The 16936-nt window shown below is 33.4% G+C and overlaps 1 protein-coding gene across 1 annotated transcript in view; it reads left to right on the top strand.

Moving 5' to 3' along the window:
• The window catches only part of LOC107443272 (dynein regulatory complex subunit 4), a 31241-nt gene extending 18770 nt beyond the window's left edge, over positions 1 to 12471 (top strand). Inside the window, exon 8 of the mRNA XM_071182250.2 lies at positions 12259 to 12471. Within this exon, the coding sequence (XP_071038351.1) occupies positions 12259 to 12324 (66 nt within the window). The 3' untranslated portion in view covers positions 12325 to 12471. The remainder of the gene's footprint in view (positions 1 to 12258) is intronic.
• The last annotated feature ends 4465 nt before the right edge of the window (positions 12472 to 16936 follow it).

Here is a 16936-nt window from a genome sequence, read left to right as displayed (position 1 = left end):
AAAGGATTTCACTGCTGCTTCCCAAATACCCCCGAAATGGGGGGCCCATTGCGGTATAAATTTCCAAGTAACCTCTTCTGTTAACAGATAATCAATTAATTCTTGTTCCGGGGATTGAGCTAAACTATATAACCGTTTTAACTCGTTCCGAGCTCCACAAAAATTACTCGCATTATCACTCATTAACATAGAACATTTCCCCCTTCTTGCAAAAAACCTTTTTAATGTGGCAATCAAGGCCTCAGTTGTTAAGTCCGAGACAATTTCCAAATGTACTGCCCGAGTGCAAAGGCACACAAAAACTGCTACATACATTTTTTGAAGATCAAATTTAAATCTTTGATTTTTTTGCTTGACAAGAAACGGTCCGCAGAAATCTAAGCCTGATTTATTAAAGGTGAACTCAGGACTTAATCGATAAGATGGAAGGTTACCCATTAATTGATCAATAGCTACAGGTCTAAATTTAAAACAAGTAACACACTCGTGCACTATTTTTCTGGCAAGATTTCTTCCGTGAATTGGCCAAAACCTTTGGCGAACAGAATTAAGTAATGCCTATGGACCAAGATGCAAATCTTTTAAATGGAAATACAACATAATTACATATGTAAGCTTATGACCCGCAGGCAAAATAATGGGAAACTTAGCATCGAAACTTACCTGCGAGTGGGCCAAACGACCACCCACCCTCAATATTCCATCTGCATCTAAAAGGGCGTTAAGTGATTTAATCTTACTCTTAGAAGAAATTGCACCTTTCTGAATATCTGCAATATCAGAAGAAAATTCATCCCTCTGTACTTCTCTAATCAAAAACAATTCGGATAATTTTAACTCATCCCTCGAAATCGGTCCCGTAGTTTTCTTTGCTGAGTTTTTAGCATTTCTTACAAACCTGAAAATAAAACTTAAGATTCTGATTAGTTTCATATAACTATTGCTTTTGATCAAAAAATCAGTAATAAAAGTGTTTTTCTCAAACACAGTAAAACTAAGATCAGAATTTTTCTTGAGTTCAACCATATATTCATCGCTGGAAGAAGGAGAATGTTCGAATTGCTTATAGTCCTCAGTCTTTAGAAAGGAAGGGCCATTCCACCAAAGTTCAGAGTTTGAGATTTTGTCTGCAGTAACACCACGCGAAATGAGGTCAGCAGGGTTGCTTTCGGAAGGCACATGTCCCCATTTAAATAATCTAGTGATTTCTTGAATCTTGGACACTCTATTCGATACGAAAGTTTTCAACAAACATGGATCAGTTCGTATCCACGCCAAAGTTATGGTTGAATCCGATCACAAGTAGACACTTTGTATATCCATTTGAAGAGCTTTTAACAGTTTCTGTAGAAGTTTGGACATTAGTTCAGCCGCCAATAATTCTAAACGAGGAATCGTCAACTTTTTTATCGGCGCTATGCGTGACTTGCTGCACAGTAAGTTAATAGTCACTTGATTCAATTCATTCTTACATCGTAAATAAATCGCTGCACCGTATGCATCTTGCGAAGCATCGCAGAAGCCATGGATTTCAAAGGAGGAAACAGTTCCATTCGCTACACAGCGGTCTATTTTAATGTCTTTCACACAGAGAAGAGAGGAAGCATATTTCTCCCACTCCTTAACTTTGCAATCTGGCAGTGCCTGGTCCCAGTCCAGTTTTTGTAGCCAGAGCTTTTGCATAAAAATTTTGGCCTTCACTATCACCGGCCCCAAGAGGCCTAATGGATCAAACAGTCTTGAAATGCACAATAAAACAGTTCTTTTAGTACAGTTCGTCAGATTAGTGCTATCTGAAATTGAAAATTCAAACAAATCAGCATTTGGGTTCCATATCACACCGAGAGTCTTAACGTTGTTTTTAATATCGAAATGGTACTCCTGGTCTTCATACGGTAAGTTTTCTAACAAGGACTGTTCATTAGATGACCATTTGTGTAAATCCATGCCACCCCGATGAAGAAGTTTTATTAACTGATTTTTTAACTCTAAGGCAGAAGAAATATCATTAGCCCCCGAGACTACATCGTCCATATAACAATCATTTTGGACGACACGAGCTGCAATGGGAAAATCCTTCCCTTCATCAATCGAAATTTGTCTTAAGACACGCGTTGCCAAAAATGGAGCAGAGGTAGTACCATAGGTTACAGTACAGAGTTTGAAAATTTTAGCTTCTTCATCTTTATTCAATTTCCATTATATTCTTTGTAAGTCTCGTTGATTTTCATCAATTAAGACAGTGCGAAACATACCTCTAATATCAGCCGTAAAGGCTACAGGATGTTTCCTAAATCTACACATAATTGAAAATAAATCATCCTGAAGCACGCCCCCCTTCATTTGTATAGAGTTAAGTGATTCACCACTCGATGTTTGCACACTAGCATCAAAAACGACACGCAATTTTGTGGTAGTTTTGTCAGGGCGATGTACGCCAAGATGGGGAATATAGTAACTAGCGTTTACATTAATATCGGTGTCAACTAGTTGCATGTGTCCTGAATTTTGATATTCAAGCATAAAGTCTTTATATAAGTTACAAAGTTCAGGATTAGAGTCTAACTTTCGATATATATTATTCAATCTCTTTAGAGCTAGTTTCTTTGAATCACCTAAACATTGGGGATCCTTTTTGAGTGGCATTTGAACCACATATCTACCACATTCGTTGCGATAATGAGTTTTTAAAAAATGATTTTCACAATATTCCTCCTCACCAGTAAGCATATCTGACAAAACACTTTCGATTTCCCAAAATTTCTGAAGAGAATCTTCAATATTTTCAGAGGTATGTGTTAAACTGCAAAAGGAATTAAAATTGTTCTCATGAACCTTACCCGTTGCTATCAAACCAAAAGCAGAATTTTGGAATAACAAATTAGGAGAAACTCTGGTTTTTCCTTCCTTTAAAATATCATAAAAGAGCTCAGCTCCTATAATCATGTTTATTTTACTCGGTATCTCAAAATTTGGATCAGCTAATAACGCACGATCAGGAATTAAATGCTCACTAATTTTAATGGGAGTCGATGGAATCAAGCCCGTAATTCTAGGAACTATTAACAATTCAACTTGGGAAGAAAAAGATAAATCCTTATTACAAATCAAAGAAGTCGCCTTCCACTTAACATTCATTTTATTCTCTCCTAATCCACTAACAGAAATGTTTATTTTTTCTCGCTTCAACCCCAAATCAAAACAAGTATCAGAATTTAAATAATTCGACTGACTGCCATTGTCCAACAATGCTCTAATTAAAACATATTTATTTTTAAGCGGACTCCAGATGTTAATTAAGGCAGTAGATAGAAGAACTAATTTATTACTATTTAGATTACGAGTTGAGAATGCGTGGGAGACGCTACTCTCTTTCGATTTCTCTGAGTCAGCAATTTCACTGGCTTCAGAAATATTACTCAATACATTTGGCGCCAGGGTGGGGGATTGTTTTGGCATATCTGAACTTGATTTAATAGTTTCAAGCGGGCGAGAATTATCTCTATGAAGTAACTCGTGATGTTTACAGTTACAAATTTTACAACTAACTTTCAATAAACAATTAGAAAGTTTATGGTTATTACCAAAACAATTAATGCATAGCCTTAATTTTTTAACTTCTTCAAACCTTTTTAAAGGGGAAAGATCTAAAAATAATGGACAATTATGCAGTTCATGCGGTTTTTTACATAACAAACATTTCAAACTGGATTTTAGAATAAAAGATTTACTTTTATTTACGGGATGAAGTTTCGATTTATTTGGCTGCACACCTTGTAAATTCTCTAATAACTGAGCTCTTTTATGAAGAAAGTCCAAAAACTTATCCCATTCGGGTAAATCAGAAGTTGTTAGAGACATTTCGAATTCCTTACGTGTATTTTTATCTACTTTTTGTAGAATAATATTCATTAGCAATTGATAACATAAATCGTTACTTTCTAATTTCAAAAGTTTTAAACCTCTTAAATTACGGTTTAACACATCAATAAGATTTCTTATGTCTTTAAAAGAATCATACGATAACTTTTCTAAGTTTAAAATATTAGAAATATAACTATTTACCACAATACGCTTATTCTCATATCTATCAATTAAAACTTTCATTAAAGATTCAAATGAATCTTCACTAGTTTCTATATATTTAGCATCGCCCTTAAGCGATGATCTCAAATAAATCAACTTTTGTAAATCAGACAATGAAGAATTATTAGATATTAAACTATCGAATTGTTCTTTAAAGCTTGACCAATGCTCAACTTGTCCATTAAATGTAGGCAAATTAATATCTGGTAACTTCAAATTCACTTTAGTTACAATAGAATCATTGCCTCTAACTTCACTATGTTGAAACTTAATTATAAAGGTTTGCAAGCTTACCTTTATATGTTCTATAGACTCTTCTAAATTGTCCATTTCAGCTTCAAAATTGGGCAAATCTTTTTCATCGAGGGTGGCATAATAATCCAATTTTAATTTCTCTAGTTTATCACAAGTATCCAAAACGTTTTCTAATTTGCATTGAAGCAATAATAGTCCAGCTGTTTCGGCTTTCTCACGAACAAATGTCTCTAATTTGGTTATTCGACCTTTCAAATAACCCTTTCTGCGACTAAGCACAGTCTTTTCTGATTTTTTGTCTTCTTCACTACTACTGCTCATTATGAAGAAAATGAAATGAAACTACGCATTCCACAACAAACCGAAAGTTCGAAAGTACGATTTCTCCGGTTCCACTAGGATCACTTTATTATGTACACGATTGTACACAGTGCGCTGGTTCATTAAATACTATAATTTCAACAAACAATATTTTATTTTAACAATTGTAAATAACCAAAATCATTGCACTATTACAATGGAAGCCACGACTGGCTCAAACAAGAGTTCAAGAGAAACTGAGCAGTTCACAACAATTGCTACAGATGGCGCTTCGCCTAAGACCGAACACCATTAACTTTGATTTTTGGGAAGGGGGAAATTCTGATTTTGGTGAATGAAATTCATAATTGGACTGAATTACAAAAAGGCAATCATTTTTATTTTTCTTTATATAATAAATATGATTTAAAATGTTCTTGATCATCATAAATACCTAATTAATTTAAACACATAAAAAAATAACAGGTAATCGTTGTTGTGGGTTTAAATGCTGCAGAAATTGAGGCTTAAAGTTATTGTTGCAATTTTTATTTCACTGACCCTTGAAAAAAACTTTTTAAAAAAAGTGATCAATTCAGCAAATGTTGCCGAATATTGAATATAAATTTATTTAAATCTTTTAAAATATGTGTCAAATTCGAAAAAGTAATGTTATAAGCCGTATTCTTGTAGAATAAAGTATATTTAAGGATGTAATTCATTTGCTTCAGTAAAAAAAGGAAATTATTCTGTTGCTACTATGCTCACATTATGTGTTGTTGTTGTTTCTAATCCCCAAGAGGTCCATCCCAATTAGACCAATTCCATAAGTCCAAAAATGTCCAGGAAGTCTAAAAACAGATGAGGTTTTGAAAAAACCTCGTCGATCTTAAAATCGATACAGTTTAGAATATGCTCGGGTGAAGCCTGAGCAGTCCTACATTTAGTGCAAAGTCCAAAAGTCTTTTGCCCCTGAACATACGAGAGACACCTCAAGTGACCACTTGCAAAGCGAGATAAACAAGTCTGCTGGCTTCTAGGTCCCTCAAAAAGCAAGGCACTTCGAGGTCGTTTTCTGAAATACCAACTATGCGGAGGAGGAACCCTCCAGAGGTCCATAAACATTTTTTTGCACTCTGCAAAGACCTCGTTGAAAGTGGAAGGTAGATCTGGCTGTAAAGGTTCCAAAGAAGCATCTTTAGCCAGTGAGTCCGCCATCTCGTTACCTTTGATTCCAACGTGTGATGGAATCCATTGGAAGTGTACTCACATTATGCTATTACCAATATCTTACTACTTTAACAATTTTTTGCTTAATTCTAGTGAACACATAAAACTAAAAACTATTCAAGAAACATTTGATAAATTTAAAAAAAAAATTTATTCACAGATAAGATGAAAACATTGGTTTTTTTAATATCTCACAAATCGAATAACAAATAATGTAGTAATCAGCAAGTATCAACAAATACTGAATAGAAATATAATGTTTCAGGTATTGAGTCCTTTCATGAAAATAATCCCAATTATCTTTTAAATGAAAGAAAAATATTTGGCATTGTTTTATCCAAACGATGTAAACAAATGCGCATTTTTTTATTAACTTTTTTGGACTGTATAAAAAACACCATACTGAGCAAAAGTATTGTCAAAACTAACAGAATATGGTAAATTTTACTCTGTTTCTGGCTCTATGAGAGTGAAGTGAGTACGAAATGCGGGTTTCTCTTAAAGCATATTTATTTCATGAACACAAACATCAATATAACATAAACTAAATTAAACATTATGGGTCGTCCTGCGACCAAGCTAGCTAGTGAAAAAGTTGAAAAGGTAAGTGGCTGTTCTTCCTCTGAAGGACAGAATATATATCACTAGGATCACAGGGTTGCTTTTACCTGAAGATCTTAAATCGCCAAGCTGGCGGTAAGACTGGTGAGAGTGGCGAGCACCGCACACTCCCCCCGCAGTGTATCACTTACTATACTTTTTTGGAAAACGCACAGTTCTTCCAAACCTATTTTTGGTCTCCCGCATTACAGGAGTACACGGTATTTCAAACTTTAGAGTCTTAGTTATTTCAGAAGGTTGTAATAATTCACTTTCAATGAAGGCAGGTTTCACACGATCTATGGAGATTGTCGACTTCCGACCTCTAATATCAACTTCAAAAGTTTTATCAGTTCTCTGAATCACTTTAAAAGGTCCATCGTAAGGGGCTTGCAAGGGTTTCTTCACAGCATCATTCCTAATGAAGACGTGACTACATTCTTTTAAGGCTGGATGCACAAACACTGACTTTGTAAAGTGGCTGGAAGCTGGAGATGGTCTGATAGTAGAGAAATGTTTCTTTAAATCCTCGACTAGTTGAATTGGGGACGAGTCCATTGTTGTTGAGTCAAAAAATTCTCCTGGAAGACGAAGTGTTGTCCCGTACACGAGCTCTGCTGATGATGACTGTAGATCTTCCTTATATGCTGCTCGAAAACCCAACAGGATAGCTGGTAAGGCGTCTGACCAATGGTCTGTACTGTAGGCCTTGAGTGCAGCTTTCAAGGGTCGGTGCAATTGTTCTATCATCCCATTACTTTGAGGATGGTAAGGCGAGGATCGAACTCTTTTGATGCCCAGAAGTTGTGCTAGCGCTTTGAAGAGTCTACTTTCGAACTGGCGACCCTGGTCGGTCGTTATCACTGAAGGTGATCCAAAGCGAGCAATCCAGGTCTTAAGGAAAGCTTCCGCTACTGTCTCCGCTGTAATGTCAGGAATTGGAACAGCTTCCACCCATCTAGTGTATCTGTCGATCATTGTCAAGCAGTATGAAAATCCTTTAGATGGTGGTAATGGGCCAACGATATCAAGATGTATATGGTCAAAGCGTTTGGACTGTATTGGAAAATTAAAAATAGGCGATTTAGTATGCCTTATTATTTTAGATTTCTGGCATGGAATGCAGTGTCTAGACCACACATTACAATCTCTATTCAAATTAGGCCAAATAAATCTATTACTAATCAATTTATTAGTTGCTTTTATTCCTGGGTGTGATAAGTTATGAATAGTATCAAATATTTGTTTACGAAATTGTTTTGGAATAAAAGGTCTAACGTTTTTAGTAGAAATATCACAATATAAAATAGTGTTCGAATCTGGCATATTTACTTTTTTTAAATCCAAACTTTGAGAATTTTTGATTAAATAGTTCAATTCTTTGTCATTTTCCTGAGCTTTTGCAATTTCGCTGTAATCTATAGGATTTGGCATATTTATAGATGCTATTCTTGATAACGCATCTGCAGTTATATTGTCAGAACCATTTAGGTGTCTTAGATCTGTTGTAAACTGCGATATAAAATCTAATTGACGAGCTTGACGTGGTGAAAATTTATCTAACTTTTGCTTAAATGCATAGGTGAGTGGTTTGTGATCTGTGAACAAAACGAAATTTCGTGCTTCGAGCATATACCTGAATTGTTTGATTGAAGCGTATGCAGCAAGCAACTCCCTATCATATGCGCTATAGCGTTTTTCAGTTTCGGATAACTTGCGCGAAAAAAATGCTAACGGCTGAAGATGTTCATTTTCTGTTTGAAATAATGCTCCCCCAATAGCAAAATCCGAGGCATCTACTTGCAGTACTAAATTTGCATCGGGGTTAGGATGAGCAAGCAGCGTAGCGTTCGCTAAAAGAGTTTTACAGTTTTGGAATTCGCTTATTGCTTGTTCTGACCAGTTAATCATACGATTATCATTGCGCTTTGAGCCTTTTAAAAAATCGTTTAAGTGAGTTTGGTTATGAGCTGCGCGAGGTAGAAAACGACGAAAAAAATTTAGAAGTCCGAGAAATCTTCTCAATTCCTTAATTGTTTTTGGTTGTGGGTAATTTAAAATAGGGTCTACTTTATTGGGTAATGGTTTGGTGCCATCCTTAGTTATTAAGTGGCCTAAAAATGAAATCTCTGGCACACCAAACAGACATTTTGATACCTTTACCGTTAAACCGTATTCATTTAATTTTTGAAACACGGTTTGAACATGCATTTTATGCTGTTCTTCTGATTCACTAAAAATAAGGATATCATCGAGGTAAACATAGCAAAAAGGCAAATCTCCCAGAATTTCATTCATGAACCTCTGAAAAGTTTGCGCGGCTCCACATAGACCGAAATTTAAGAAAGGAAACTCAAAAAGCCCAAAAGGCGTACACACAGCAGTTTTTTGTATGTCATCTGGGTGTACTGGGATATGAAAATAAGCACGGACTATATCAATCTTAGAAAAAATATTTTTGTTATTCAGCGCGTGTGTGAAATCTTGTATATGGGGAATAGGGTACCGATCCGGAGTTGTCACGGCGTTTAATTTCCTATAGTCTCCAACTGGTCGAATACTTCCCGAGCTTTTAGTAACGACATGGAGTGGAGAGGACCATGGTGACTTCGAAGGCCGGCAAATACCCTGCTCTAACATAAACTGAAATTCTTGTTTTACAACATCGTATATTTTTGGACTTAATCGCCTAGGTTTATTGTGTATAGGCGGACCAGTTGTATCGATGTAATGCACAGTATTATGACACGCCTGCTTAATTTTTGGTGTTAATTTAGTTAATTCCGGAAAATTTGATAATAATTTATGATAATATGTGTCACCTGAAATTAATTTTACTGAAAAAACATTAGTTTTGGCAGTTATGCCCAATAAAGAAAGATTAGTGACACCATCAATTAATTTACGACGTTTTAGGTCTATCAACAGTCCAAAGTGCTCTAAAAAATCTGCTCCTATAATTGGAATAGGCACCGTAGCAACTAAAAATTTCCATTTAAAGTCTTTTCGTAATCCTAAATTAATGTTCAATAATTTACTTCCGTAGGTAAAAATTTTAGAATTATTAGCTGCAGTTAACTGTAAGGGACCAGGATGTAAATTTTTAATCATTTTTGGGACGGGCAAGCAGCTCACATCTGAACCTGAATCCACTAAAAATTTTAAATGAGTTTTTTTATCATATACAAATAAGCGACACGAACGTACGGCTGTCGGATCTTTTGTCGCTGTAATAGCGACAGCCGGTTTTAGTTTTCCTGGTTATTGTTGTATGAACACGGTGAACAACATTTTCTAGCTTTTTGGCCGAATTTCGAATGATAAAAACAGATTTCAGACGATCTTTTCCGATCCCTAGAGCTAGATGTATATCTACGAAAATTATTATATCTTGTTCGAGAACGATTGAGTGATCTCTCACGAGAAAATTTTTCAACTTGCTGGCTAAGTGCAGCTATTTGCTGGCGAAGTGCACATACTTCCTGATATAGCGGGTTCGATGTTGACGGATTTTCTCGTGTTTTTGCTGAGAGTAAGGGATTCGAACTCGTGGCGTTATTCGTTGCACAAACATTTGGAAGGGAATCCGTTTTAACTTCGGCTATTTTATCCGCTAGCTTAGCTAAATTTTCTAGCGACTCTGAGCTAACGGAAAGAATTGTTTGTATCTCTGATGGTAAACGCTGCAGCCACAAGGTTTTCAAAAAATCCTCATTTAAAGATGTACCTGCCAGCGTTTGCATTTTCCTCAATAAATGGGACGGTTTGTCGTCTCCTAATTGTAATTCAGAAAGAAGTTTACGAATTTGCTTACTTTCAGAGTCTGTAAATTCCGCGATAAGTCTTTCTTTAAGAGTATGGTATTTATTTGCAGTTGGAGGATTAAACAAAATATCTGAAACTGCTGATAAAGTCTCTGGGTCTATTGCTGCAATGATATTGTTATATTTAGTTTGGTCGTTAGTAATTCCTGATAAATCAAAATTGCTTTCTGCCTGAACAAACCAAAGTTTGATGTTATTTCTCCATATTGGTGGTAGTTTAACAGCTATACGAGCAATTTGTGCTTCGGCAAGATTCTGCTCACCTTCATTTGGCATTTTGAACTTTAAATAGAAGCAAGTTTAAACAGCTAAAACTAATTAATGTATTAACGTAATTTGACAAGCATTTTAAGTTTAGAATTGACTAGTTACCTAAATATAAATACTAGCACTGATAACTTAATGACTAAGAGGGACAAATTGCATACCTAAACCAAGCGAATGACCATAAAAACATACTTGAATCGTCGCCAGCTAGCTTTGTAATGCCATAATTCATACAGTATAATCCAAGGGTTCTTCCATGAAAGTTGATCTTAGCATGCTGCGAAGTCCGGGTCACCACTGAAGTGAGTACGAAATGCGGGTTTCTCTTAAAGCATATTTATTTCATGAACACAAACATCAATATAACATAAACTAAATTAAACATTATGGGTCGTCCTGCGACCAAGCTAGCTAGTGAAAAAGTTGAAAAGGTAAGTGGCTGTTCTTCCTCTGAAGGACAGAATATATATCACTAGGATCACAGGGTTGCTTTTACCTGAAGATCTTAAATCGCCAAGCTGGCGGTAAGACTGGTGAGAGTGGCGAGCACCGCAAGAGCACCAAAAAGCTTGGTAATTTTCACAGAAGCATTTAACTCATGATTCTAGTATAATTAACAGTGAAACATGGTTTTAGAATGTGTGATAAAATTTGGTAATTTTATAGTGATACTTTAGACCAAATAAATGGTTTAAATACCATATATTTTGGTTTTCATTACCAGAACTTAAGCACTCTTTTAATCCTAAAAATTTTAAGTCTTTAAAAATTAAGTCAAGTTTCTGCAATATGTAATTACAATAAAAAAAATATTTTTTTTTTTTTTTTTTTTGCAACTTCGTGCAACATTTGCCGATATTCCCTGTTGGACTTCTCGAATTTTAGTTTTTCATAAAAGAAATGTACAAGGGGTTTTTGAATATGAGACAATTAATGTTTTATCTCTGAATTTCTGATGGAACTGGTTCGTTTGTACTCGAAAATAGGAGCTCATTGACAAATGATTGAAAAATAGTTTTTCTAATTGTAAGAAAGGGATTAGATTTATTAAGAAAAATGTAAGAATTGGGGAATAAATACGCTAAATTATATTTTTCCATAATTTTATCATCGTTAGTTAAAAAAGTTAACTAAATTAAAAGTTAATTGTAATATTGATCAATTTTATTTGTTTTCTAAAAAAAGAAATAGAAAATAAAAGTTCATAAAAATCCTGAATTTGCCAGGCAAAATTTGCTGAATAGTAAAAATCTTTGAGAGATCACAGAGACCTCTCATCACCCCCTAACCCGGCGCCCCTGACTGTGAAAACTTCTAAAACATACCATACAGTTATAAATTTAAAAATTCCAAAACATCATCTGTGTCAGATTCTACAACAAAGCAGTATCATCATAAGGATCCCACTTTTTAATGAATTCTACTTCATCCTCTTCTACTGATTCCCACAAAAAACCATGTCCACCCCCATTCAATGAAATCGAAATTCCACAAATTTTAAAAAAAATTTACAATAAAATTGAAATTTTCATATTTGGTTCTTTCTGTGATTGACTTATACACCTGACATACCAGAAACTTGCTACTTCGTAATCAAAAATGGGACTTTAACTTATACAACGGGTCAACTTATACACCAGGATATATGATAAATAAAAATGTAGCACCTAGAGCAACTCTATATTTTTTTTTTCAGATAAGGAGCAAAAACATTGAAGTTAACTTAGAAAAATTTACGAATAAAAATAATGAGAAAGTATAACTTCTTTGGGAATCACTTTGAATTTGAAGCTCATTAAAGAATTAGTTATAGCAATTTGTGATCTTTCATGGCATTTATTTTATAAAATTAAAAATTTATGTAACATGCAAATGGAATAAATAAAGAATTAAAATGTGAAAGTATAAATTTGTGTAATTATTTGTAACTGCATAGTGTTATTATTTTGATAATTAACAGAATTAAAATAGTTTACCAATGTTCACAAATATGTAATATATGCTTCATTTCATGGTATTTGTATGATGCATGAGATAAATCACTGTGCCAAATAAATTAATATAATTATTAAAATCTGTGTAATATTATTTTCTTATGTCTCAGAAATATTTGACCAATTTCATATATGAGGCTTGTTGAGCATACATATGAATTATTCCATAGCATTTGCTCTGTACATGGAATCAGTTTGAATCATCAGTCTCCGCCAATTCTTTTTTCTCTATTAATATGGATGGTTGACTGAATGTAAACAATTACAAGCTTCCTAAAACAGAAAGAAATTTAGAAAAATTCCAGTGTATCCCTCCACTTATGTAATGTTTACGAGGTGATGTGTGAACAGGATTGATAGTCAAGGAAGTTTTATTATTGTGATTTGTGTTTAAATTTGCTCGTAATTTTACCATTTATACAAGTTTTTTGTAACTTAGAAATTCCAAAAAGTCGCCAGCTGTAAAAAAATTTAGGAAATTAATATCACAAGATAAATAAAACGTAAGGTTTATCATGTTTCGAATGTTATCCCCTATTTGGCTATATTTGTGAAAAATATTGCCATTTGTTATTTTTTGAGTAGCATCATAGCATGCTTGCAGAATCTTTCGAATTCGTTTTTGTTTATTTCATTGAAAGTTATATTGAAATAGCACATTATATTGGAAACATTTACAAGTATAATATTCAATGGCTCGCTTTTTCAAACTGAGGCAAAAAAATAAATCGAAAGTAGAAAGTCTTAAAGCGAATTTCAACCCCTAATACCATCTGTACTTAGCTTTATACAGTCAAAATTTATATTATTTTTAAGACATTCCATGCCTTTTCGGTTATGTTATTCTAAAATAAAATTTTAGTTGAGTTAATATTTTTTTTACAAATTAAGTAAGTTTTGTTATGTATAAAAAAGCATGAAATCGTCAAATGCTGGTGATCAATGATAAATGAATTAGCAATGAAATTTGTCTATGCAAACAGCGCAAGTGTTAAAAAAATGTTTTTAAATATTTTGATTTTAAAATTTTGATTTAAGTAATTACAACCAATAAAACATTCATTATCCAATAATAATATGCATATTTAGATAAAAGAAAATTATATATTATTGATCTGTTCCAGACTAATATTGCTGCCATATTTAGTAGTTAAGTTTAAGCTGTGTGAAATAATTTATGTAACACAAAATTGTATAAAATGCAAAGCTTCATAAGAAACAATGTATTATGTAAAAAATGGATAAATATGACAACCAAAGCTGACGTCTTCATGGGGTACCAGCTCCGGAAGTCATAAAAGCAAGACCTTTTCTATCGAGAGAGCACGACAAAAGTCTAAAATTGCTCTCTCTGTACCCCAAAGGTTTTACCAAAGTGCAGGAAAAAAATATAATACATAATATAAAATACATAAAACAAATACAGAAGAATAAAAACAAGACAAATACGCAAGAATAGTACATACAAAAGCTTATTTGTAACAAAAATCCAATAACTAGATATGACAGCTGACTGCAAGACACAACTGAATTGAAACAAACAACAACAAAAAAGCCCCCTCCCTTGCACAGTAGATAGAAAAAAAAGGAGAGAAGTTAAGAAAGAGTCAGAAAAAAGTGAATTCATTAATAGTAAAACTTGACAGGGATCTTGCCACATTCAAGGAAAAAACTAATAATTCTCAATCATACTTTTAATTTTAAAATCAATATTAAGAAAATTTTTAAAAAAACATTATTTTCTAAATTTTTTGAAAAATTACTAGTTGCCTCTTGAAAACTTACAGATTATTACAAATTTTATTTATTCTAAACAATTGAGAAAAACTAAATTTTTGAAAATTTTACTGTACAAATTAGTTTTAAAATTACAGAAAAAAATAACTTTGAAATTAAAAGCCTTTCTTTTATCATAAACACCAATTTTAATTTGTTTATCAACAATATTAATTTTAAAATCTAAATATTCAACATTGAGCAATTTTCATTAGTCTTCTTCAAAACCAATTCTTTAGGATAAATATTAAAAATAAAATCATAATTATCGCAATTAAATAAAATTAAATCATCAATATATCTAAAAGCTTTAAAATCACTAAACTCGCTAGCTTTTGCTTCAAAAAAATATTGGTAAAAGCACCAGTAAAAGAATTACCTTGCGGAATCCCTATATTTTTCTTATAATAATTAAGGCCATAAAAAAGTACATTTTCGAAAAGATTAAACCTACAAATATCCATCCAATAAGATTTATCAATATTTTCTTTAAATAAATATTTATCAGAAATGCCACTACAAATATCAATTATTTGTGCATGTGGTATACTGGTGTACAAATTTTCAAAGTCAAAAGTATTAATATTAGAAACCATATTATTATTAATAAAATTCAAAACATCAACGTTACTATCAATAACAATATTTTTCTCTTTTTTAATCTAAGTTAATCTTTTTTAATCAAAAAAATTTTAGCAAAGCAAAATAATTTTTTAAAGAATTTTAATTGTCAACAGGATTTTATCTCTTTAAAAGAACAAGGTTTCCAACTGAGTAATCTAGCAAGAATTTGCTGACATTTTTAATTTAATAAGTTATATCATTAGAATTCATGATGCTCGCATTCTCAAATATACTCAGTTTCAGAAATATCAGGTGATGATAAATAATTATTCAATTTTCCAAATCAATGCTGTTCAGTCGATGTAGTGGGCTTTCTACACTCATTTGTTTTTTACGTTAAAGAGTTCTTGTTCTATATTTCCTATGCAGACAACTAGAAACAAAATCATTGCATTTTTATCCATACCCCAAAAGAAGCGATCTTGGAATTAAAGGACTAATAGTGCACACTTGTTAATTACTCACACTCAAGATTGGTAATTATATCTTTAGTGAATTCACCCAGTTTAAATACCTGGCACACTTATTACCAATAAAAATGAGTTAAAAGTAGAAATTGAAAACAGACTTTTGATAGCTAATAGTTATTACTTTGGACTTAAGAACCAATTAAAATCTAAATATATTTCCATGAGTACTAAAATAAACTTATATAAGGCACTTATTAGACAGATTATTTTGTATGGCAGTGAGACTTGGGGTGCTTAATGAAGCAGAAGAAATTTATTACTCACTTTTGAAAGAAAAATTCGTCGATCAATTTTTGGAATAGTGAAAGAAAATAATACATGGAAAAGTTTATATCACCATAAGATGCATAATAAATATTGACAACTGAACGTTTTGCGAGTTAAGTCATACAGGACCAAATGGCTGCGAAATGTTTTTCGTCCTGAAGATTCTGATGCAGCTGAAAAACATTTTCAAAGATTGAGGGTACAAGGAAGAGAGGGAGCTCGGAGACAAGGTGGTGGGACTTGGGGGAGAAGGACCTAAAAGTATTGGGAGTGAATAGATGGAGAAATCTAGCTACTAGTCGAACTGTCTGGAAGATCCAGACCGAAAAGGCCTTGTCCTGCACTGGGCTGTAGTGCTGTCAAAGAAGAAGTCGCTTCCCTAACATTCTCTACCAACGAAGTTATGGAATTATTCAAACTCCAAAGGAAGCAATCTTGAAATTAAAGGACTAGTATTGCACAATTGTTAATTTGTAATCGCGCCCTTGATGATTTGACAGCTGGAAAAGTCCTCACATGGTTAAGAAGTGTGGTGCGGAGACCAGGGGAGTAAAACCACCACCTTTTCTCCAATCTAATTGTGTTATTATAGAAAGCGCATGTACCAGAATTGTCTTCGGTTTAACATTAAGAACCATTCTCTCAACCTACGATTTTTTTGCACGTGAAGGAATCTCAGACAGAAATTGTCGTCAAGTAGCAATCAAAATGGGCTATATATAGCAGAACTCTTGATCTATAGTACCTTGCATACTTTCACCATTATCATGTAGACAGTCATAGGAGATGGAAAGACTTCGATTTCCGTCTTGACTTTCAAATTGATTTAATTTTTTTTAAGTTTTGAAACTCTACGGAATTCGAAATTGTATTAAACATAGTTCTTAGAGTGAGCATCGTCGGAAGTTTGAAACATATTTTTGAGAGTCTGAATGCGAAAAGTATTGACGATTGAAATGGGCTACAGGTGGCGTAAAGCAGCGCTCTCCACATGTGGTAACACTTCGCATGCTTTCACCATTAAAGTGTGGAGAGTCATAGGTTAGTTTCCGACCTGATTTTCAAATAGATTAAAAACTTTGAAGTTAGGTAACTATATGGAACTGAAAACTGCATTGAACATATTTATAAAATGAAACGTCGCTGAAATTTAAAAATAATAATTTTGACTAGTAAATACGAAAAATGGCAAGAAAGAGGAAAATATTGTTGTACATTCCTGAACAGCTGAAAAGAGAAGAGG

The sequence above is a fragment of the Parasteatoda tepidariorum genome, chromosome 4 (assembly GCF_982258835.1).
Source record: "Parasteatoda tepidariorum strain Cologne lab strain chromosome 4, Ptep-v5.0, whole genome shotgun sequence".
Lineage (NCBI taxonomy): Eukaryota > Metazoa > Arthropoda > Arachnida > Araneae > Theridiidae > Parasteatoda > Parasteatoda tepidariorum.
Note: the sequence above shows the minus strand (reverse complement) of the source record. Positions and strands in the feature narration are given on the sequence as shown.